At 42.8% G+C, this 16,455-nt stretch overlaps 1 protein-coding gene across 2 annotated transcripts in view; it reads right to left on the bottom strand.

The window, feature by feature from the left end:
• LOC113026046 (ephrin-A5b-like) overlaps window positions 1-10,951 on the bottom strand; it is an 83,029-nt gene extending 72,078 nt beyond the window's left edge. The window contains exon 1 of one of the 2 annotated variants that reach the window (XM_026174449.2): window positions 10,042-10,951. In XM_026174449.2, coding sequence (XP_026030234.1) covers window positions 10,042-10,166 — 125 coding nt within the window. In that variant the 5' untranslated portion in view covers window positions 10,167-10,951. The remainder of the gene's footprint in view (window positions 1-10,041) is intronic. The other variant, XM_026174450.2, reaches the window with a different exon arrangement.
• Between the last annotated feature and the right edge of the window lie 5,504 nt (window positions 10,952-16,455).

Genomic DNA, 16,455 nt, shown 5'->3' with positions numbered 1-16,455 from the left:
CGGGGAAAAAAAACAAGGAATATTTTAAAAGATTCTTTGCGCTCGATTGAAGAAAACCTGACTTTAAGGACTCGGTAGGAGGCGTAAAATACGCCAGGATCAGTAGCATGGAATGTGATAGCCCGGGATTCGTAACCTACTTTTTTTTCCCCTGAAACAAAATGGAGTCGAATTTGGAAAATGGCTGCCTGTGCTGCACCGCTCCGCCACACACCGCAGAGAAAAAGGCGAAGAGGAGGGGAAGTCAGTCAGCCACGTCTATGGAAAGTGTACAGATCTTGGCAGTCTGAGATTTCAATTAATGGCCCTGAAGTTCGAGCTGTACAGTGATAAAATACCAAAAACAATTTAATCACAGTCATTCATCACCAAAGCAACAGAGGCCAGGAAAGGATTTGTGAGAAATAATAATTTTTTTTAAAAAGGCCAACATCGTGTCGACCCTTGTGCTAAAGTCATGGCGGTCCTGACCTGGATTTCTCCTGGTTTGCGTGTGAAGGTTTGTCCAGGCTCTATCGTGAGATCACAAACAGCTTTTTTAATATTTCATGGGTCCCAAAGCACCAAGTCTGCTGAAATCCAACAGGAGGAAACACTTTTGAGTTTCAACAGGCCGGCGAGCCCCACGAAAGGTCCCGCAAAGCCACACCAAGTTCACTAAACAACACATGCAGATAAATAACAGTCAATATTTTTCACCGCAGGAGTCTGAAAATGGCCAAACAGCTAAAAAGCCTTCTCTGTTGTGGTATGAAAAAATCACAGCTCTTAACCAACATCAGATAAACCCCCATACCAAAACGATTACACGAGACATTTGAACCCGAGAAACAAAAGCAATTAGGCAGCAGCAGAGTCTCCCACAAAAGCTTTTGGTTCATCAGGGATATTTTGGTTTGTCTTTGTGGCTAAAACCAACAAAAAAAAAATATGCCTATGGTACGTGAAGCTCTGAGAGCTTCATCGCTCTGTGAATCACACATGATTCAACAAACTGACTGGAACAGTAACACGCTCACACATCAGCTTTGTCTAATTTCTTCCAAGATACACAGAAAACCCAAAGTCAGCAGCCGTTTAAAATCAGGAAATATCGTCCCATTGAGGAGGTACGCATACTTTTCGTTTCAGGCCTCCCTCCAAAAGCCGCACTGACCCAAATTTAGTTCCAGAAACACTGACTTGGAGGTTTGGCCCCTGCTGTCAAAATGATCACATTTGCTTTTCATCAAGCATATATCTGAAGCCAGTTTAGGTTTCAGATGTAATTGTGTATGATTTGAATCCACCGAAGTGCCAATTTTCTCATTACATCCATTTGTCTTAAACCAGAGGAGACAGCAAAACCTTTTTCTTTGCTGCGTCAGAAAAAAATCAAACCTTTATCCTCATCAGTCTAAAACAAAAAAAGAAGCTCAAGGAGACTAATTCACTTTTAAATAATCCAAACATGTCAAAGAAAACTTTTCCACCTGATTCATTTACTTAGTAAAATACACCTGTAACTTCATTAAAGCAAAAATTTATCACTGTTGTCAAGTCATTTTATCGGTCGTAACTCCTGAAAAGTCCCAGTTAAGCAACTTCATTTGAACTTTTGTTTCCAGCACTTTTCTTCTTCTTACTTTCTGGTAAGAAACAACATAGAGTGAGGCCAAAAAACGCATTACAATCAAGAAAAATGGATTAAAGTTGACTGGCACTGGGTTTGCATGAGGTAATCTGGCTCAATAATTCACACAGTACCCACACATTTTCCTCCAAAACTGATGATTTTAGTGTGAACGGTGGCACACAATTTAAGAAACAATCGGCACGCACGTCTCGACAGTTTTTGGAGTCCGGAAAGGGACGCCAGGATGGCTGGGCAACCACCCTGCCATCTTTGATATTAAGTGATGCCCTGCAAACAGCGGCAGCCGTGCCCAGTCTGTTAGCAGCTTAGTGGCTCTTAGGACTTTTTTGGAGGCACTTTTTTGAAGCTTTACTGCAGTCATTAGGAGTTAAGACTGATTAATGTGAATGGTCAGGCAGGGCCTGGCTTTCTGAGGGAAGAACAGAGAGGGGTGAAGGGTCTCACAGGAAGTGTTTTGTGTCTCCACACAAAGGGGAGGCTGACCTCTTAAGCCCCTTAGAGCCTCTTTGCTAATACCCTCACCGGTGCCTACAAAGACACAGGGGATGCCATTTCACCACTCACATTTAAAGAGCACACACACACACATACACACAAAAAAGGCCCGCTAAGATTAAAACGGCAGAAAAGTGAAGCTCTGTGCAGTGGAGTGAGACGGTGTGAGATCAGGCCTGAAGAGTCTCCCACTAACACAGTGACTGTCACGCATATCAAACGCAAGAAGCCAAACTCTCACAGTATCTGATCTGAACTCTTATGGATCTTATCGAGGATCTGCTAAGTCACAGTTAAAGTTTTATTTCTTCAACACAAAGGGAAAAAATCTGAAGAAAAAAAAATATACATATATTACAACCGGTTCCCTGAAACAAATTGGTATTTTTCACATTTTACATTATTTCTGGTTCATCTTTAATCACAACTCTTAAAAATCAGCTACAAAAATCTAATTGTACCGATCTAGACATGATTTATTGATGCTTTCTAGAGTCTGGTCCTGTAATCTGCCTTTTCTTGGTCTAGATTCTGAGCAGATTTGCATGATTGACAGGACAATGTGTGAAAGGCTCTGGCTCATTCTTTACTTTCACTAGATCAAAAAACTTTTAATGGCATTTTGCCTCATTCGGGTTTCTTTTTCTAAAACTTGACACAAGTTTTGTTGCATAAGCATTTTTCTACTTTCCACTTTTCCTAAACCGAAAGATGATGTTTACCGTTTTCTGTCTTTTTTCAACTTGCACTCACTTTTACTGAATTCCTCACAAAACTGACGCATGTTGATGCAAAGTATACATTTTCAAATGTACAGTAAGCACATTTTTCTATATGTCAAGAGCCACTCTAGACTCTAGCACCCTTTTTTAGTCTATTTCAAGAAACCTAAAAGTGCAACAAACTGACTTTTTTCTTCATTCGTGCAAATTACCAAGCATAATATCGACATTCACATACATTTTACATGTGTGTGAATTTTTAGTTATGCTGCAAGGGCAGATTTTTTCGCTTTATAAAATTCAAGAACTGGGTAGTTTTTCTTTCCTCTATGATTTTAATTGAACTACTTTGATCTTTTTCAAGAAAGAATGATTTGAGAGAATTTGTAGTAAAAGTAACTCACACTGTACTATAAAACTATAAGGCCGTTTTTCTTTTAAACTTTTGTGAAAATACACTTTTAATGCTCTTGAGTTGCTTTTTTCTTCTTTCTTTCGAAACACTTGAAACGTTGATTTGTACTGAAAACAAGTTGAATTTATTGTATTCGGCAGATGTTTTTCATTTTGGTATTTTTTGCAAATACTAAGCGTTAGAAAATTCTTACCACACGTTCACAAGTATCTCGAATTAAATTAATACCTCATTGGCTGACTTTTTTTCACTTCTTTAAATCCAAGAAGTGGCATTATTCTTTAAAAAGTCTTTTGATGATGTAAAGGAGATTTTTTATTATTATTTTACATGCAAAGACATTTTCAGATTTCCTGAGGTGCTCTATTGGAGATTTAATGATTGATTTTAATCATTGCTGAATTATGCATAGCTTATTATTCTTTCAGTATATCAATGTTTATCCCATAAATCCATCTAATCGTGTACCATGAAATTACACTTCTTAGGATTTTTTTTTTTTTTGCACTACTTTAGATTTTTCTGACTCTTGGAGTAATTTTACTTAAAATTTTCGGAGAACTGCAGTAATTTAACACACAGTCATCTAGACTACTATCAGCCTTTTCCCCTGCTTTGCCGAAATGAGGTTGTATTCAAATTTTGGTCAACAGATAATTTTTTCCACTAAGTGTGATTTTTCTCCAGCATTGATTCCTGAAAATTCTTAAAGTGAGCTGATATCTCTTGCAATCTGTTTGGTGTCGTGGTGCTGCACTGTCAGCTGTTTTTTCTCTCTCACGAATATGAAACTAAAACTATTTAGAATAAAAAAAGATGGAAAATCTGGCAATGAAAAACAAAAATGGCGAAGGAAAATGAGATGCATCGATATGTTGCTGTATCTACAGTGCATTCACTGTGCTGGACCTCAAAAGAGATACTGCTGTAAACCAGTAAACCCGCTACACAAGCTTTAGTCACTGCTTCCTGTCAGTCACTCCCTGGCAGCCTGGGGCCGTGCCCTTATTAAGGCTGATTTATGGTCCCACGCTGATGACAGTGTGTAAGAATTGTGGGAGTTGAACCAACAACAGAAGCGATGGAGACACATTTGTGGTCGTTCCTACAAAAGGCCAACAGCTAGTCACCCATTAGCAGTGACCACGCTCAGGCTGAAAGATTGGCTTAAACCATAAACCTTTTTGCAGTTGTCTATATTTCTAGGCATTCCACATATTTATGAAACAGCCCCCAAGTGGCAGCAGACTACTATAACAGGTAGATGTATATATGCAAAACTCCGCATAGCACCAACGCAGTACCATGAGGGAGTCTTTAGTCAGAGCATAAAGGGAGGATTGAGGCAGCTTCACTCTCCAGGCAGTCACAGATGGCATGTAGATTGACGGGTCTCCGCAGGAAAGCTTTCCCCCTCTTTGCAGAAAACTGAGACTATAAAGCTCCCGGTTTAATTGACCCGAAGGTTCAGCCTTCCTGAAGTACATTCTGTAAGGTACTACTGATTAAAGTACACAGAGTGGTAGGAAACAGACATATGAGAAGTTGAATATGGGAGATTTCTTATCTGAGATTTGACGCTCTTTCATTTCATGCACTGAGAGACTGAAGTGCTGTGAGCGGGCTTAATGCTTCTGCACTCTGTAATAAAATGGAAGGTAAACCTCAGATAAGATGCCTCTCGTGCTCAGTTTATTGACAGTTTCTGAAGCCCCCGGTGCAGGAAATCACATTTGCTCTGCTCTCTTTGATGCCTTTTGAGACTGATACTTCCTCAGGGTGGAAACACTGATTCTGACCCCACCCTGGGATGCCGCGGCCTGGACACTGTTCCCCTGCTGTAGCCTCTGGCCTCTTATGTGTAAGTTTCTCCGTAGAAACCCCCTGCCCCACCTTAGATAGCACACACACACTCTTCACTTCCACCTCTCCCGTCTCCTCCTCTCTGTCTCTGCATAGCTAAAAAGCCGGCTATGGGCTGCTGAGTACGATTGGAACAATAGCGGCCTTTCAGGTGTTCTGTGCCAGCGCTGGGAGAGGACTACGGTCCTGAGACCCAGTCAATATTTGGACATGGTTGCCTTTTTGTGTCCGTTTTTAATCCAAGCGGAACCAAGCAGCAGGGAGCCGGGAAAAGGCTGAGAGGGGAAAGCGAGGGTAAACACTGGGAACAATGCAAATGGGGCAACTCACAATGCCACTGGGAAACTATCACAACATCAACTCGCCACCAAGTGAAAAATGGAGTATTGTTTCTTTAAGTGGAGATTAAAAAGAGAGCGGTGTAGGAAAAACAAATATCGGAGGTCATTCTGCCATGAGGAGAACTGTGCACGCGGAGGGTTTCACTGCAAACGGCCAATCATCAGAGAGGTCTTTTAAGTGAACACTTATACATGAAAATAGGCCACTGAAAAGATTCTTTGACTATCTTATGGAGAAATATGTTGCATCTGCTGTGGAAAGCTTTGGATGAGCATTATCAAGGATTAAAGGAAACCCCTGGGGTGACAGTGCTCCCCCTGAATGCTGGAATCCCTCTCTGCCCAGCTGTCAGGTCGTTAGTCCCACCCAATGAGGTTCTTTGATGACGAGGGGTATCAGTTTCCATGGCATCGGAGACACAAACAGCTTGGGAGATTAGGGTCGGAACTCAGCCCTGATTCTCAGTTGATCCCACCTATCAGCAACAAATAAACACCTTGGGCGAAGGCAACGCCTGCATGCAGGCCATATGGACCCGGGTGGGCTTTAATGAAGCAGCTAAATAGCTGGTGAGCGGGGAATTCGCTAATAGCTCCTTGTCAGAGCAGCACTAAATACCCAACTCGTTCACTTTATTCCATCATTTGGTTACTGACACAGCCGACTAAGCTGACAAGGAACATCTGTGGCTCATTTTTCTTACATGAGTGTTTCCACAAGGAAAAGCTGCAGTTTTTGTTTTCCAGGTTTCTTGCCTTGACTGGGCTGTTTTTACCCTGCTGTTACTTTTTTAATAAACGCTTCATATGTTACATTTATGAGGATGGATCACACTAGGTGAACATTTAATAATATAATCTCATAAAATTTATTGAGGGCCTGTAAACCACAACTGGATTTATTGCTAGTTTTCACATCATACTTCATATAGTTATTACTAAAGGTGGTCTCCATACTGTTGTGAGCATTAAAACCTTCACAGGAAAACACTTTATAAGGTAGGATAGACGTTAAATTAATAGTAATAGATAAGTTATTAATGCTTTATTACTTTGACATTAACAAATATTTGTTGGCACTCCAAGATCTGCTCAACTAAACATTTAAAGTTATTTCTTAAACATTTGGTACAACTTTTTAAAGCAGATTGCAGCAGCAGTTAACTGTAATACCTGAAAATACACCAACAACATTTCAAAAACTTTTTGTATTTTTGATCATATGTTTCTCTCCTTCTAAATGAGAAGTTCTCGGTGTTTTTTGGGGCCAGAGACTTCTTACAGAGGAGAAAATCGTCCAAGGAACCCCAGAATAATCCCAACGCAGATTTAAGTGGCTGGGGCTCAGCATCACTTGACGATGTGGACTCACTCAAATGGATCTTCATGCTCGCAGCTGGCTAGCTGGCTAAAACGCCGCTCTACGGAGCAGCAGGAATGGTCCGTTACACCCTGAGAGAAGCGGATAGTCTCATGATATCATGTGTCAGGAGCATAGGAGAGTTTCAACTGGCCCAAAAGATAACGTAATGGACACAATATGCCTGTTTTACTGGCTTTAATGCACTAATATACTAATAGTAATGGATCACTTTGCAGAAACAAGGTCCTAAAACGCCCTGAGGTGTGTTATTATGAATATTAGTGCATCTGTAAATCTCACTAAATCTTCCATCAGGGTTGGGCTGTAAATGTGAATAGCAGAAAAATGTTTTGCAACCTGAGAACACAAAAGTTTGTCTGCAAAATTGCTTTCTGCACATCTGTTGATACACATAATTCGTTTAATAAACTCATATTTTATGAACAATTTATTAAGTACACAGTTCTTATTAACCTTCTCAAACGGCACGGCCACCACACAGACAATATCTGACCTAAGAGGAGACACACACTCTTTGCAGATTTATGTAAAACACCAGCATTTTTAAAGTTTATATCCAAATTAGCTGCTTTCCAAAGCAGCATAGCAGCCAAGTGCGTCACGGCTAACACCCCCTTAAACTAATGGGACAGATTGTTTCTGTCTCCTCCAGCCTTTACACCAGACAGATTTAGCTGACAATAATCTGAAGTCCTTTTAATTCTTTTTGAGGGATTTAACATTTAAAAAAATAACTATAAGTCATTATATCAATTATGTGTGAGCTGTTTCTTTTTAACAAGTCTCCCTGATACTGGAGTTCTCTTTAATTTCATTAAGTAGCTTATACAAGCACAGCGACTCGCTGTCACTGACTGTGAAAGCTTTTCAAACTCCAGGCAAGGCTGAGCCATCCTGAGGGCTGTAAATCCCTCCACCGCCGCTCCAAGTCCCGCTCATCTGATCCTAATCAGCACCGAGCATCAGCGCAGGAAGATTGTTCCCCAAGATGAAAGCAAGGCAAACACGAACGCAACGTTTATCGAAATTACAAAAAATGGCTCCTTCCAGCTCCTCTGAAACAATGGAAAAAACATGAAAATGTCAAAGCATTTCCATTTTTCACGACTCACTTCCCATTTCAATTCCAGAGCTCCTGTAGGGCATTTCATGAATGGCTGAGTATGGACTGCTGCTCCGGATGCCATTTTTCCTCACTTTGGTCAAATATGCAGCAGAAACAGGAGAAGAGGGGGGTAAGAAAGCTCATCTGGAAGTTGGGACTGTACCGCAGCAGGTTCCCAGGACTCCAACACTGAGTATGGTTACATTAAACAGCGGGGATTCAGCACCCGCCAGCTTGTATGGAATACTCTTAAGTTCTGCTGCGGGTCAGGGGCCCCTGGGCTTTTTAGCATGGCCCTCTTTTACATTATACAGCAAGGGTCAGGTTTAGATTAAAGTCATGAATGGGAAAAGGAGACAGTCATTTAGAGTTACTCATTTATTTAGTCCCTATTCTGTCGAGACAAAGTCCAGGCAGGGTGCCGTGCTGGGCCCGTCATCGGGCCCCATGGCCAGCGGTACTGCCCTGGTTTTGACCCTGACAACGGTCCCCTCTGTGCTGCTTAACCCGCAACTTGCCTGGTTACTACCAAGTGTGTGACCTCAGCATGTGTGGATCTCTCACAAGACTGAGCGCCACGCTGTGCCTTGGCCGCTGCTGAAATACCCCTGTGTACCCGCTTATTGTCTGCCCCAGCATGGGCCAGGAGGAGGGCGGACAAGGCGGAGGGGACACTTGGATAAGGGGGTGGGGGGGAAGCATGGCAACCAAGAAACTAGACTTGGGAACTGGGAACTGCTTCAATGCCAAAAATGGAGGGAGGAGAGGACCTGCAGCCAGCAAGTGTGACAGAAGGCTGTTATCAGACTCAGATATCTTTCTGTTAGCAGCAGAGCAAGAACTGCATCACCTCCTTTGATGTCACCGCTGCAGCATTTGCATTTCTATCATTAACATCCTGTCAGTTTAACTCCTCCGTAACACACACTTGCCCTCAGGGTGACCATTACAAAGACATACAAAGGCTCTTGATGTGTGTTTTGACTGTTGAAGCCCAGAAACCAGTTCCTGGCCTCTGAGCAAATGTTGATATAATATTTATTTATTGACTCATTCTGAAACTGCAGCCTGCTAATAAAGAAAGTATTCAAGCTGAAACAAAGTGACAAACACTCATCATATCACTATGTGCTCCGGTGCTGAAGGTGGAAAAGTGAAGCACTGAGTCACTGAGGGAGGGAGGCGCCCAGGCACAAGCAAGAGGAAGTTTCGGAGGAGAAATGTCACCTCAGGATCCAAGCAAAAGTTTCTGGGAGAAACCTCTCAAACAGGAAGCAAGAAACACATCAGATTACAATTTATCAGCGATAGTGCGATAGATCAATAACATTAACCCTAAACTGACAGGGAATATCAGCAATCCCTCACAGGATGAGTCTCCATTTGGCACCAAAACGATCCTGTCATTTCTAATCGATGACAGCAGACTGCAAGCGGCTCAGCATTATTTTTAAAGCAGCACAGTAATGCATTCCCAGCAGCACTTGTAACACTTCTGCATTCAAATTTCCAGCCTGATAATGTGGAGCAAACAGTGAGCATTAATGGATAACAGCACGTAAATGACAGCCTGTGTAAAAACACCTTGTTGTTGAGGAGCTGTCACGGGGAGATTTATGCTGCTAAATGTGCACGGTTCATTACAAAGAAGACTCAGACATGAGGGGCAATTAATCTTCAATCAATGCAACAATCCATCAACAAGGACAACAATTATTAAGGTGAGTGAGGCAGCGAGCAATCTGCCAGGCTTGCGTTTGAAGATTTAAAAATGGTGGCACTTAAAAGGCAAACGTTACATCATGGACACAAACAGGTGTGATAACAGCTGAGCCATTAAATTATCAGTATTTAACGTTTTTGCTTTGCTTCCTAAAGTGCATTGCCTTCAGTTGCGCGCACCTGTAATGCCACAAATGGAGCTGAGAGTGTAACCACCTCAACCGATCAATCAGCCTTTTGCACTGCTGCACACGGGGCAGCACACGGGGCAGCGCACAGGGCGCTCCGGCGGGGCACAAAGAGCCCCCTCTCCCCGCTCCGTGTCGCTGCGTCCCTGTGGGATAGCGGGATTACTTACTTGGGGTTGGTTCTGTTCCAGAAGACGGCATAGCGGTCGGACACCACCTTGGAAGCAGGGTCCTGGCCGTACACGCACATCCCAATGATGAGGATGAGGAAGAGGATCATGTCCACCTGCGGCATAATTGCTGTGGAACTCCGATGAACTGAAAATTGGCCGAAAGTCCTTCTTGAATCAGGTTTAAAAGCTCTGATGTGTGCTGGTTGTGCCTGTGTGAATGACAGTCCACTTTTATTTCCTTAAAGATGGAGCTCTATTCTTCTGTATCTGGAGCTTAAACGCCGTCTTCTTCATTTAAAGCAGCAACTTGGGGTTTTAGCAGTCAGATCATTTCCTCGATCGGATCTACTTTAAATCAAGAGACACCACAAAATCACCGTTTCATCCACGGCTCAACTCCGCACCGCGCAGCGAACAGTTTCTCCAACTCGCAGTGAAACAGTTCAAAACAGGAGGCAGCCCTGCGCAATCTACGCAGTACAGAAGAATTATATATATATGTGTGTGTGCGTGTCTTTTAGAATAAAAGAAGCAGCAGGAAAGTGTTCCTGGTAGCGCAGAGGTTTTAAAAAGAAAAAGCGCAGACACCCAGTCCCCGTGTCGCCGCTCTCGTCAGCTCGGGACCTCTCCTCTGGCTCCCCGTGGATCCAGCGACAACCACTCAAAGCAGCAGCTTGAGCTCCGGCTGAATCCGCAGCTGTCCGATCTCTCCTATCCAAGCGACCGAGAGCAACAGCACGAGATAACAAAGCTCTCGTGTAAACGCGCGCGGTCTTCAGGTTAAATGTCCCCCGACGAGCCGCTCTGCCACGTAACCGAGAGCGCGCCAGAAGCGGTGCGAAGCAAGTAAAAGCAGCGCCGTGTGGCTCCCGCTGCCATGCTCTCCCGGACCAACCCCCCCTTCTCCTCCTCTACCCCCCCCCCCCCCTCTCTCTCTCTCTCCCTCCCTCCCTCTCTCTCTTCTACCGGGCCAGCCGGGGAACACTGGAAAAAAATCTTGACAGTTGAGAGGCTAGAGCTCGGACTGTTCAGTCTTCTTGATTCTCTTTTCCCAGGAAAATAAGTCAAATAAAACCTGGATTCATCGGCTATTTTTGCTTTTTCCCACTTTTAAATAAACCATTTCTCCCCGAGGAGATCGTTTTTTTGAATGAAAAAATGATCCAACCTCACAAATTCACCATATTATTTGTCGTGCTCGTGCACGGGGGAGGTGGGGGTCATAATCAAGTTCTTCACGGTGGGGTTTTGGAGCCGAGCCGCTGCAGCGGTGTTTGTTGTTGCAGATATTTCTTGCAGTGTACAGTTTCACGGGTGCGCGCTCTCCCATCGGCTTTGGATTTTTTGAACGACGTGCGTTTCGCTTTCAAAAACAACACATCTTCTCCTACTCGAGGGGGTGAGAGGGTTTGAGGGAGGGTGGCTGGTGTGTGCGGGCTTCCCACGGGCCCGCAGACAGACCTCAGATCGCTGCGCAACCAGCCACTTTCACTGGTTCAGCTTCATTTTCACTAAGCAGCCATTCTCCTAGTGTCCAAGTTTCATTTTCTACTTGAAAAGTTTTATTCAAATGTGACACCAGCGTGCAGATTGCGTTTCAAACAGTCGTTTAATGGATTTACTGACATAATTATGTCAATAAAGAGCTCTTCTGGTGGCCTGAAAACAAGCTTTTTAATTTCATTTTCTGTTTTTTTCCCCCGAAAGCACTGTTTTCACTTGGGAAGCTGCCATTCTCAAACCTGTAAAACGATCTCAAGCGCTCTGCTGGCAGAGTTTTCTCTTGTTTTCTTGGAGAGAAAAAACAACATTTCCATTTTCTCTAAATAGCCAAATATTTTATTGTCTGAACAAATGGAAACCGGGTTTATTTTTTATTCTCTTTCTTTTTTTTTCCATGGCCACACACAGGCATTATAAGACCTTTGTTTCATAGCTTCCAGTGCTGTGCATGTGCACCCTGCCATGTGTGCTGGTTTGAGTTTATGACTCAGTGCGCCACGTAGTGGTGGTCACAGGAAAAGCTCCACAGATCACGAGGATCCACGGAGGGTCAGTTTTTTTTTAAGGAAGATTGCAACACTGTGCTCATGAGAGACGAGATTATATTAACTAATTAAAGTAAATTGTGTGTTTCGGGGTGTTTAGGCTACATAAATGTCATCAGGTGAGATTTTCTTTCCGCACCGAGGCAGACGCAGATAGAGCTCAGCCTGGTGGTTGAACTAATCCTCCTTATAACAACAGTACCACCGAGGAAGCTCGTCTGAGTGCCACTGGGCTCAGCAAGAGGATTGTAAACTGCACTAAGACACTAAACAGTCGCTCTTCACACTGTGGCTTCTGTTCACTAACAGCTTGATTTATTCCAGCTGAAAAAGGCCGGCTGAACTCCATCTCGCCTCCTTCAAAGTTTAGCTCAGTTTTTAAAAACTACTCAGAGCACAATGTGAAATTGCTTCAATAAAAGCAACAGTTAAATGAATGAGAAGAAAATACTTTTTTTCCCTCCACATGATGAGATACCCACCACCCCCACTCTTTTCTTATTTTACCAGGAGGCAAGCTTTGGGGTGAGAGCAGCTTGAAATGATGTGAAAGTGAAAGGGCATAGGGTAGATATCACATCAAATTATCACATCAAATGCCTTATACAGTAAATCAAATCAAATGTTTTTCTGAGTGGGACTCCGCAGCTGAGTGGTTAAGTGGTTCACACAGCTGCCTCAGAGAAAGATGGTTTCAATATGTTTTTATCCACTGAGTCTTTTATGTGCAGTGTTCTCCAAGAGTGCCTGTTGCATGTTCAGATGTTAGCTGGTATCTGTCTCTGTCATTTGATGCTGGGTAGGTGGGCGTTCATCAGTTTTCTGAGAAATGGCAAATAAACCATTTCATCCTCATCGCTAGCTTTGGGAACATCTTCACTTATAGAGCTCCTGTCATCAGTATCTTCCAGCATGAAAGAAAATGCTGCTCTGCACTGAACCTGACACCTGGGTGCTCCACAGTATGTTCTTACAAACAGTAAGTATAAACCACAGACTATAGAAAAGATTGATGTCAGTACCATTAGATCTTCTATTGTTTTGTGGGCTACTACAGTCATGTAAAAGAGAAAGTTTGACTCTAAGTAAGTACAGCCCATGACTCAAGAGCTTGTAGAAACACCGCTTAGGTTTTCTGAAGTTTCTCTGAACATTGCTGGGTGAATTTGGAAAAACCATATATGCATTGTGTTACCACATCCCCACAACACCCCAAAACTCCTGCTTTTAAAGAAGTTTTGTCAGGTTCCGGATGATCACTTAATCAGGTTCATTTGATTATCAGAACCTGGCTGCTATTTACCTTCTTAATTCCTATGGAAGCGGTAAGGCTGGACTTAGTTCTTCACAGGACTGCAGAGAGTCCGGTGAAAACTCTTTTTCAGTTGACTGTTTATCATTTTTGTGTTTCAGAGCTCTAAGATATGGTCTAGTTATAGCTAAGTTGGTAAGCAAGTTGAACCCATATGGCTGCATTACCTACAACTAACTTGAATTTCACTCACCAAAACAATGGAATCCAAACTTCTTGGATGATCCTAACCTGTATTATCTGTCAGATAAATATGTCTTGATGCGTACTCAATCATCCAGGTAAGTAAATCCCAAAAGGTTGATTCTGTTGATCTGGACGTAGCGTTTTCTGTGGGAGAAACGTTTCGTCACTCATCCAAGTGACTTCTTCAGTCTCAGCTGACTGCAGGTTTCCCCAACCTTATAAACAGTGTGTCAGATAAATAATTAAAAAGGCTTCAAATACCAGTGGAAGTGTCAAGCTAGTGACCTGAATTAGCCTATTAAGTAGTGTGCAGCAACCCAAGATCAAAACTGTTTGGGTAAAAGTCTGTAATGATGTTTATTTCTGCTGTAAAGTAATTTTAAATGGTAAATGGCCTGTATATGTATAGTGCTTTTTACTAGTCCCCCCTAGGGACCCCATAGCGCTTTGCACACCCAGTCATCCACCCATTCACACACACATTCACACACTGGTGGAGGCAAGCTACAGTTGTAGCCACAGCTGCCCACATGGTAGTCTGTGGGAATTAACTCAGTTTTGAAGAGAGCCTCAAGTGGACATGGGAGGAAGTGCACTTCAGCAACAGGTTTATTTTCAACCACAAAGTTTTTGGTATAAAGAAGGTTCATGTTCACAGCACAGCAGTAAAGAAGAGCTTTCCAAGGAGTAATTCCAGTGTTGTGTCCTTGGGCAAGACACTTCACCTGTTGCCTACTGGTGGTGATCAGAGGCCCCGGTGGCTAGGGTTGCCAACCGTCCCTTAAAATACGGAATCGTCCCGTATTTCGAAACAAAAGTACACGTCCCGTATTGAGCTAATAAGGGACGCACTTTGTCCCGTAATACAGTGAGAATCAAAAGTAGTCTATAAATGTTTATGGAATTAACACTTTGTTTGAAAACATAATTCCCAGCCCCTCTCCTGCTTTGTGACCAATGAGCTGACAGCACACTTATGACAATTCGAGTATGACAATTCAGATTACCGCTCATCTCATTGGTCGAGGAAAGGTCGCTTGCGGAGTAAAATACCGGAAGACAACAGATGACCACAACAAGAAGCATGGCCAACAGGGGAACAAACGCCGACTCTGCGGTGCAAGTCTCGGATGACAGTACACCTAAAGCTGGGCAAACACTGTGCGATTTTTTTCAGTCACGTTATTCAGCTCCTGCTCAAACTGCACGATTGACTCGCAGGGGTTAGAAGTTCGTATGTCACGATGTACTCTCACACTATACCGCCCGATGCTCTGATGCGACCTGAGTGCTCACACTGTGCCTCCATAACATGAAGGTTATAACAGAAAATCTGTCGCTCGCTCTCTCTGTCTTTCACTCACACAGACACACCACTACCATCAACTTTGCTAAATTGCTAATGAAAAACATTGATCAGGCAGCAGCGATGTAAATCCAACTATTTTCACGGTTGTTGTGGTCGTGATAATTTTGTGATGCCACATCGAAAAGGCTCCAAAGTTCTACAAGTTGTGCCTCCATCGCTTGTGTCCAGATCGCACGCTGCACAGCCGTGCTGCGCCGTCTTTTTCACCAACGTTTACGTTTGCGCGTGAGCAGTGTGAGCGCCTGTGGTGACACCCTCACGAGCGATTGATGATCGGGAGCTGGTCGTGAGGTGTTAATCACTTCTCGTTACCCCACGTATACTACACGACGCACGATGAAGGCCAAAATCGGTCCAATCACTCAAAAATCGGCTCAAAATGGGCCAAAAATCGCACAGTGTGAGCCCAGCATTAGAGCAGCAATGTTTGTTCCCCTCAGAGAAAGGGAAGAATGGGAAAAGGAAAACACCTGGCTGGAAAAAGTTAATATGGGCATGTGCAGTGAATATCAGCGCTATGTGGCCAGAAGTGTGATAATATAATTTATTTTGTGTAATAAACAACTGCAAGGATAGATGATTACAACAAATTGATGACTAATACATAAAAGTAATACATAGGTGAATAATGATGATGAGTTATGATGCGTAATCATGGGAACAAGCGGGTTTACAAACAGGAGCAGCTGATTAGCTTTAGAAAAGCTGAAATAATACCTCAACTGAAGCCAATTGTACTAAATGCACTAAATGTTCACTGTTACAAGAATATTTTTCTTTCTATTGTTTTCTATTATTTTAAGTTAAGCAGGACAGAGTGCTTTTAAAGAAAGATTTACTTATATTCTCAAAAGTTAAGCATGACAGGCTTCTGTTTAAGAAAGAGACCTGTTTTATTGTGTTAATGTTGTCATTTTGAGCTAAAAATAAATGGCTAAATGATCATTTGTTTCACATGTGTTCATATCACAAAGAATAGAATATGCATCTACTTAAATCAACTTCAAGTCAAATGGTTAAAAAAATAATTTCACACACAAAAAAAGAGCTAGAAAATTCACCACACTGGGAAGGGTGAAGACAACTGGGTCGCCCGAGGTGTCCCTTATTTATTTTTCAGGGAGTTGGCAACCCTACCGGTGGCGTCAGTGTCCGGCAGCCTTGCCTCTGTCAGTGCGCCCCAGGGTGGCTGTGGCTACAATGTAGCTTATCATCACAAGTGGGTGGATGACTGGTTGCGAAAGTGCTTTGGCGTCCTTAGGGACTAGAAAAGCGCTATACAAATACAGGCCATTTACCATGACTTGTTTTTCTAAGGAATATTCTTTAATTATATCTAAGGTCAAACTTTTTAAACCACCTCAATCAAACAAAACTTCCTGGATTACTGAATTAAGTCTGACTACACTTGTACTGCCATTATGAAACAGCTCTCTGTTCCTGTAACTGGCAAAGAACCACATGCAAATACATAAAGTCATGGGAAAAAAATCTTG

Source organism: Astatotilapia calliptera, chromosome 7 (assembly GCF_964374335.1).
Source record: "Astatotilapia calliptera chromosome 7, fAstCal68.1, whole genome shotgun sequence".
NCBI classification, from domain to species: domain Eukaryota; kingdom Metazoa; phylum Chordata; class Actinopteri; order Cichliformes; family Cichlidae; genus Astatotilapia; species Astatotilapia calliptera.
Note: the sequence above shows the minus strand (reverse complement) of the source record. Positions and strands in the feature narration are given on the sequence as shown.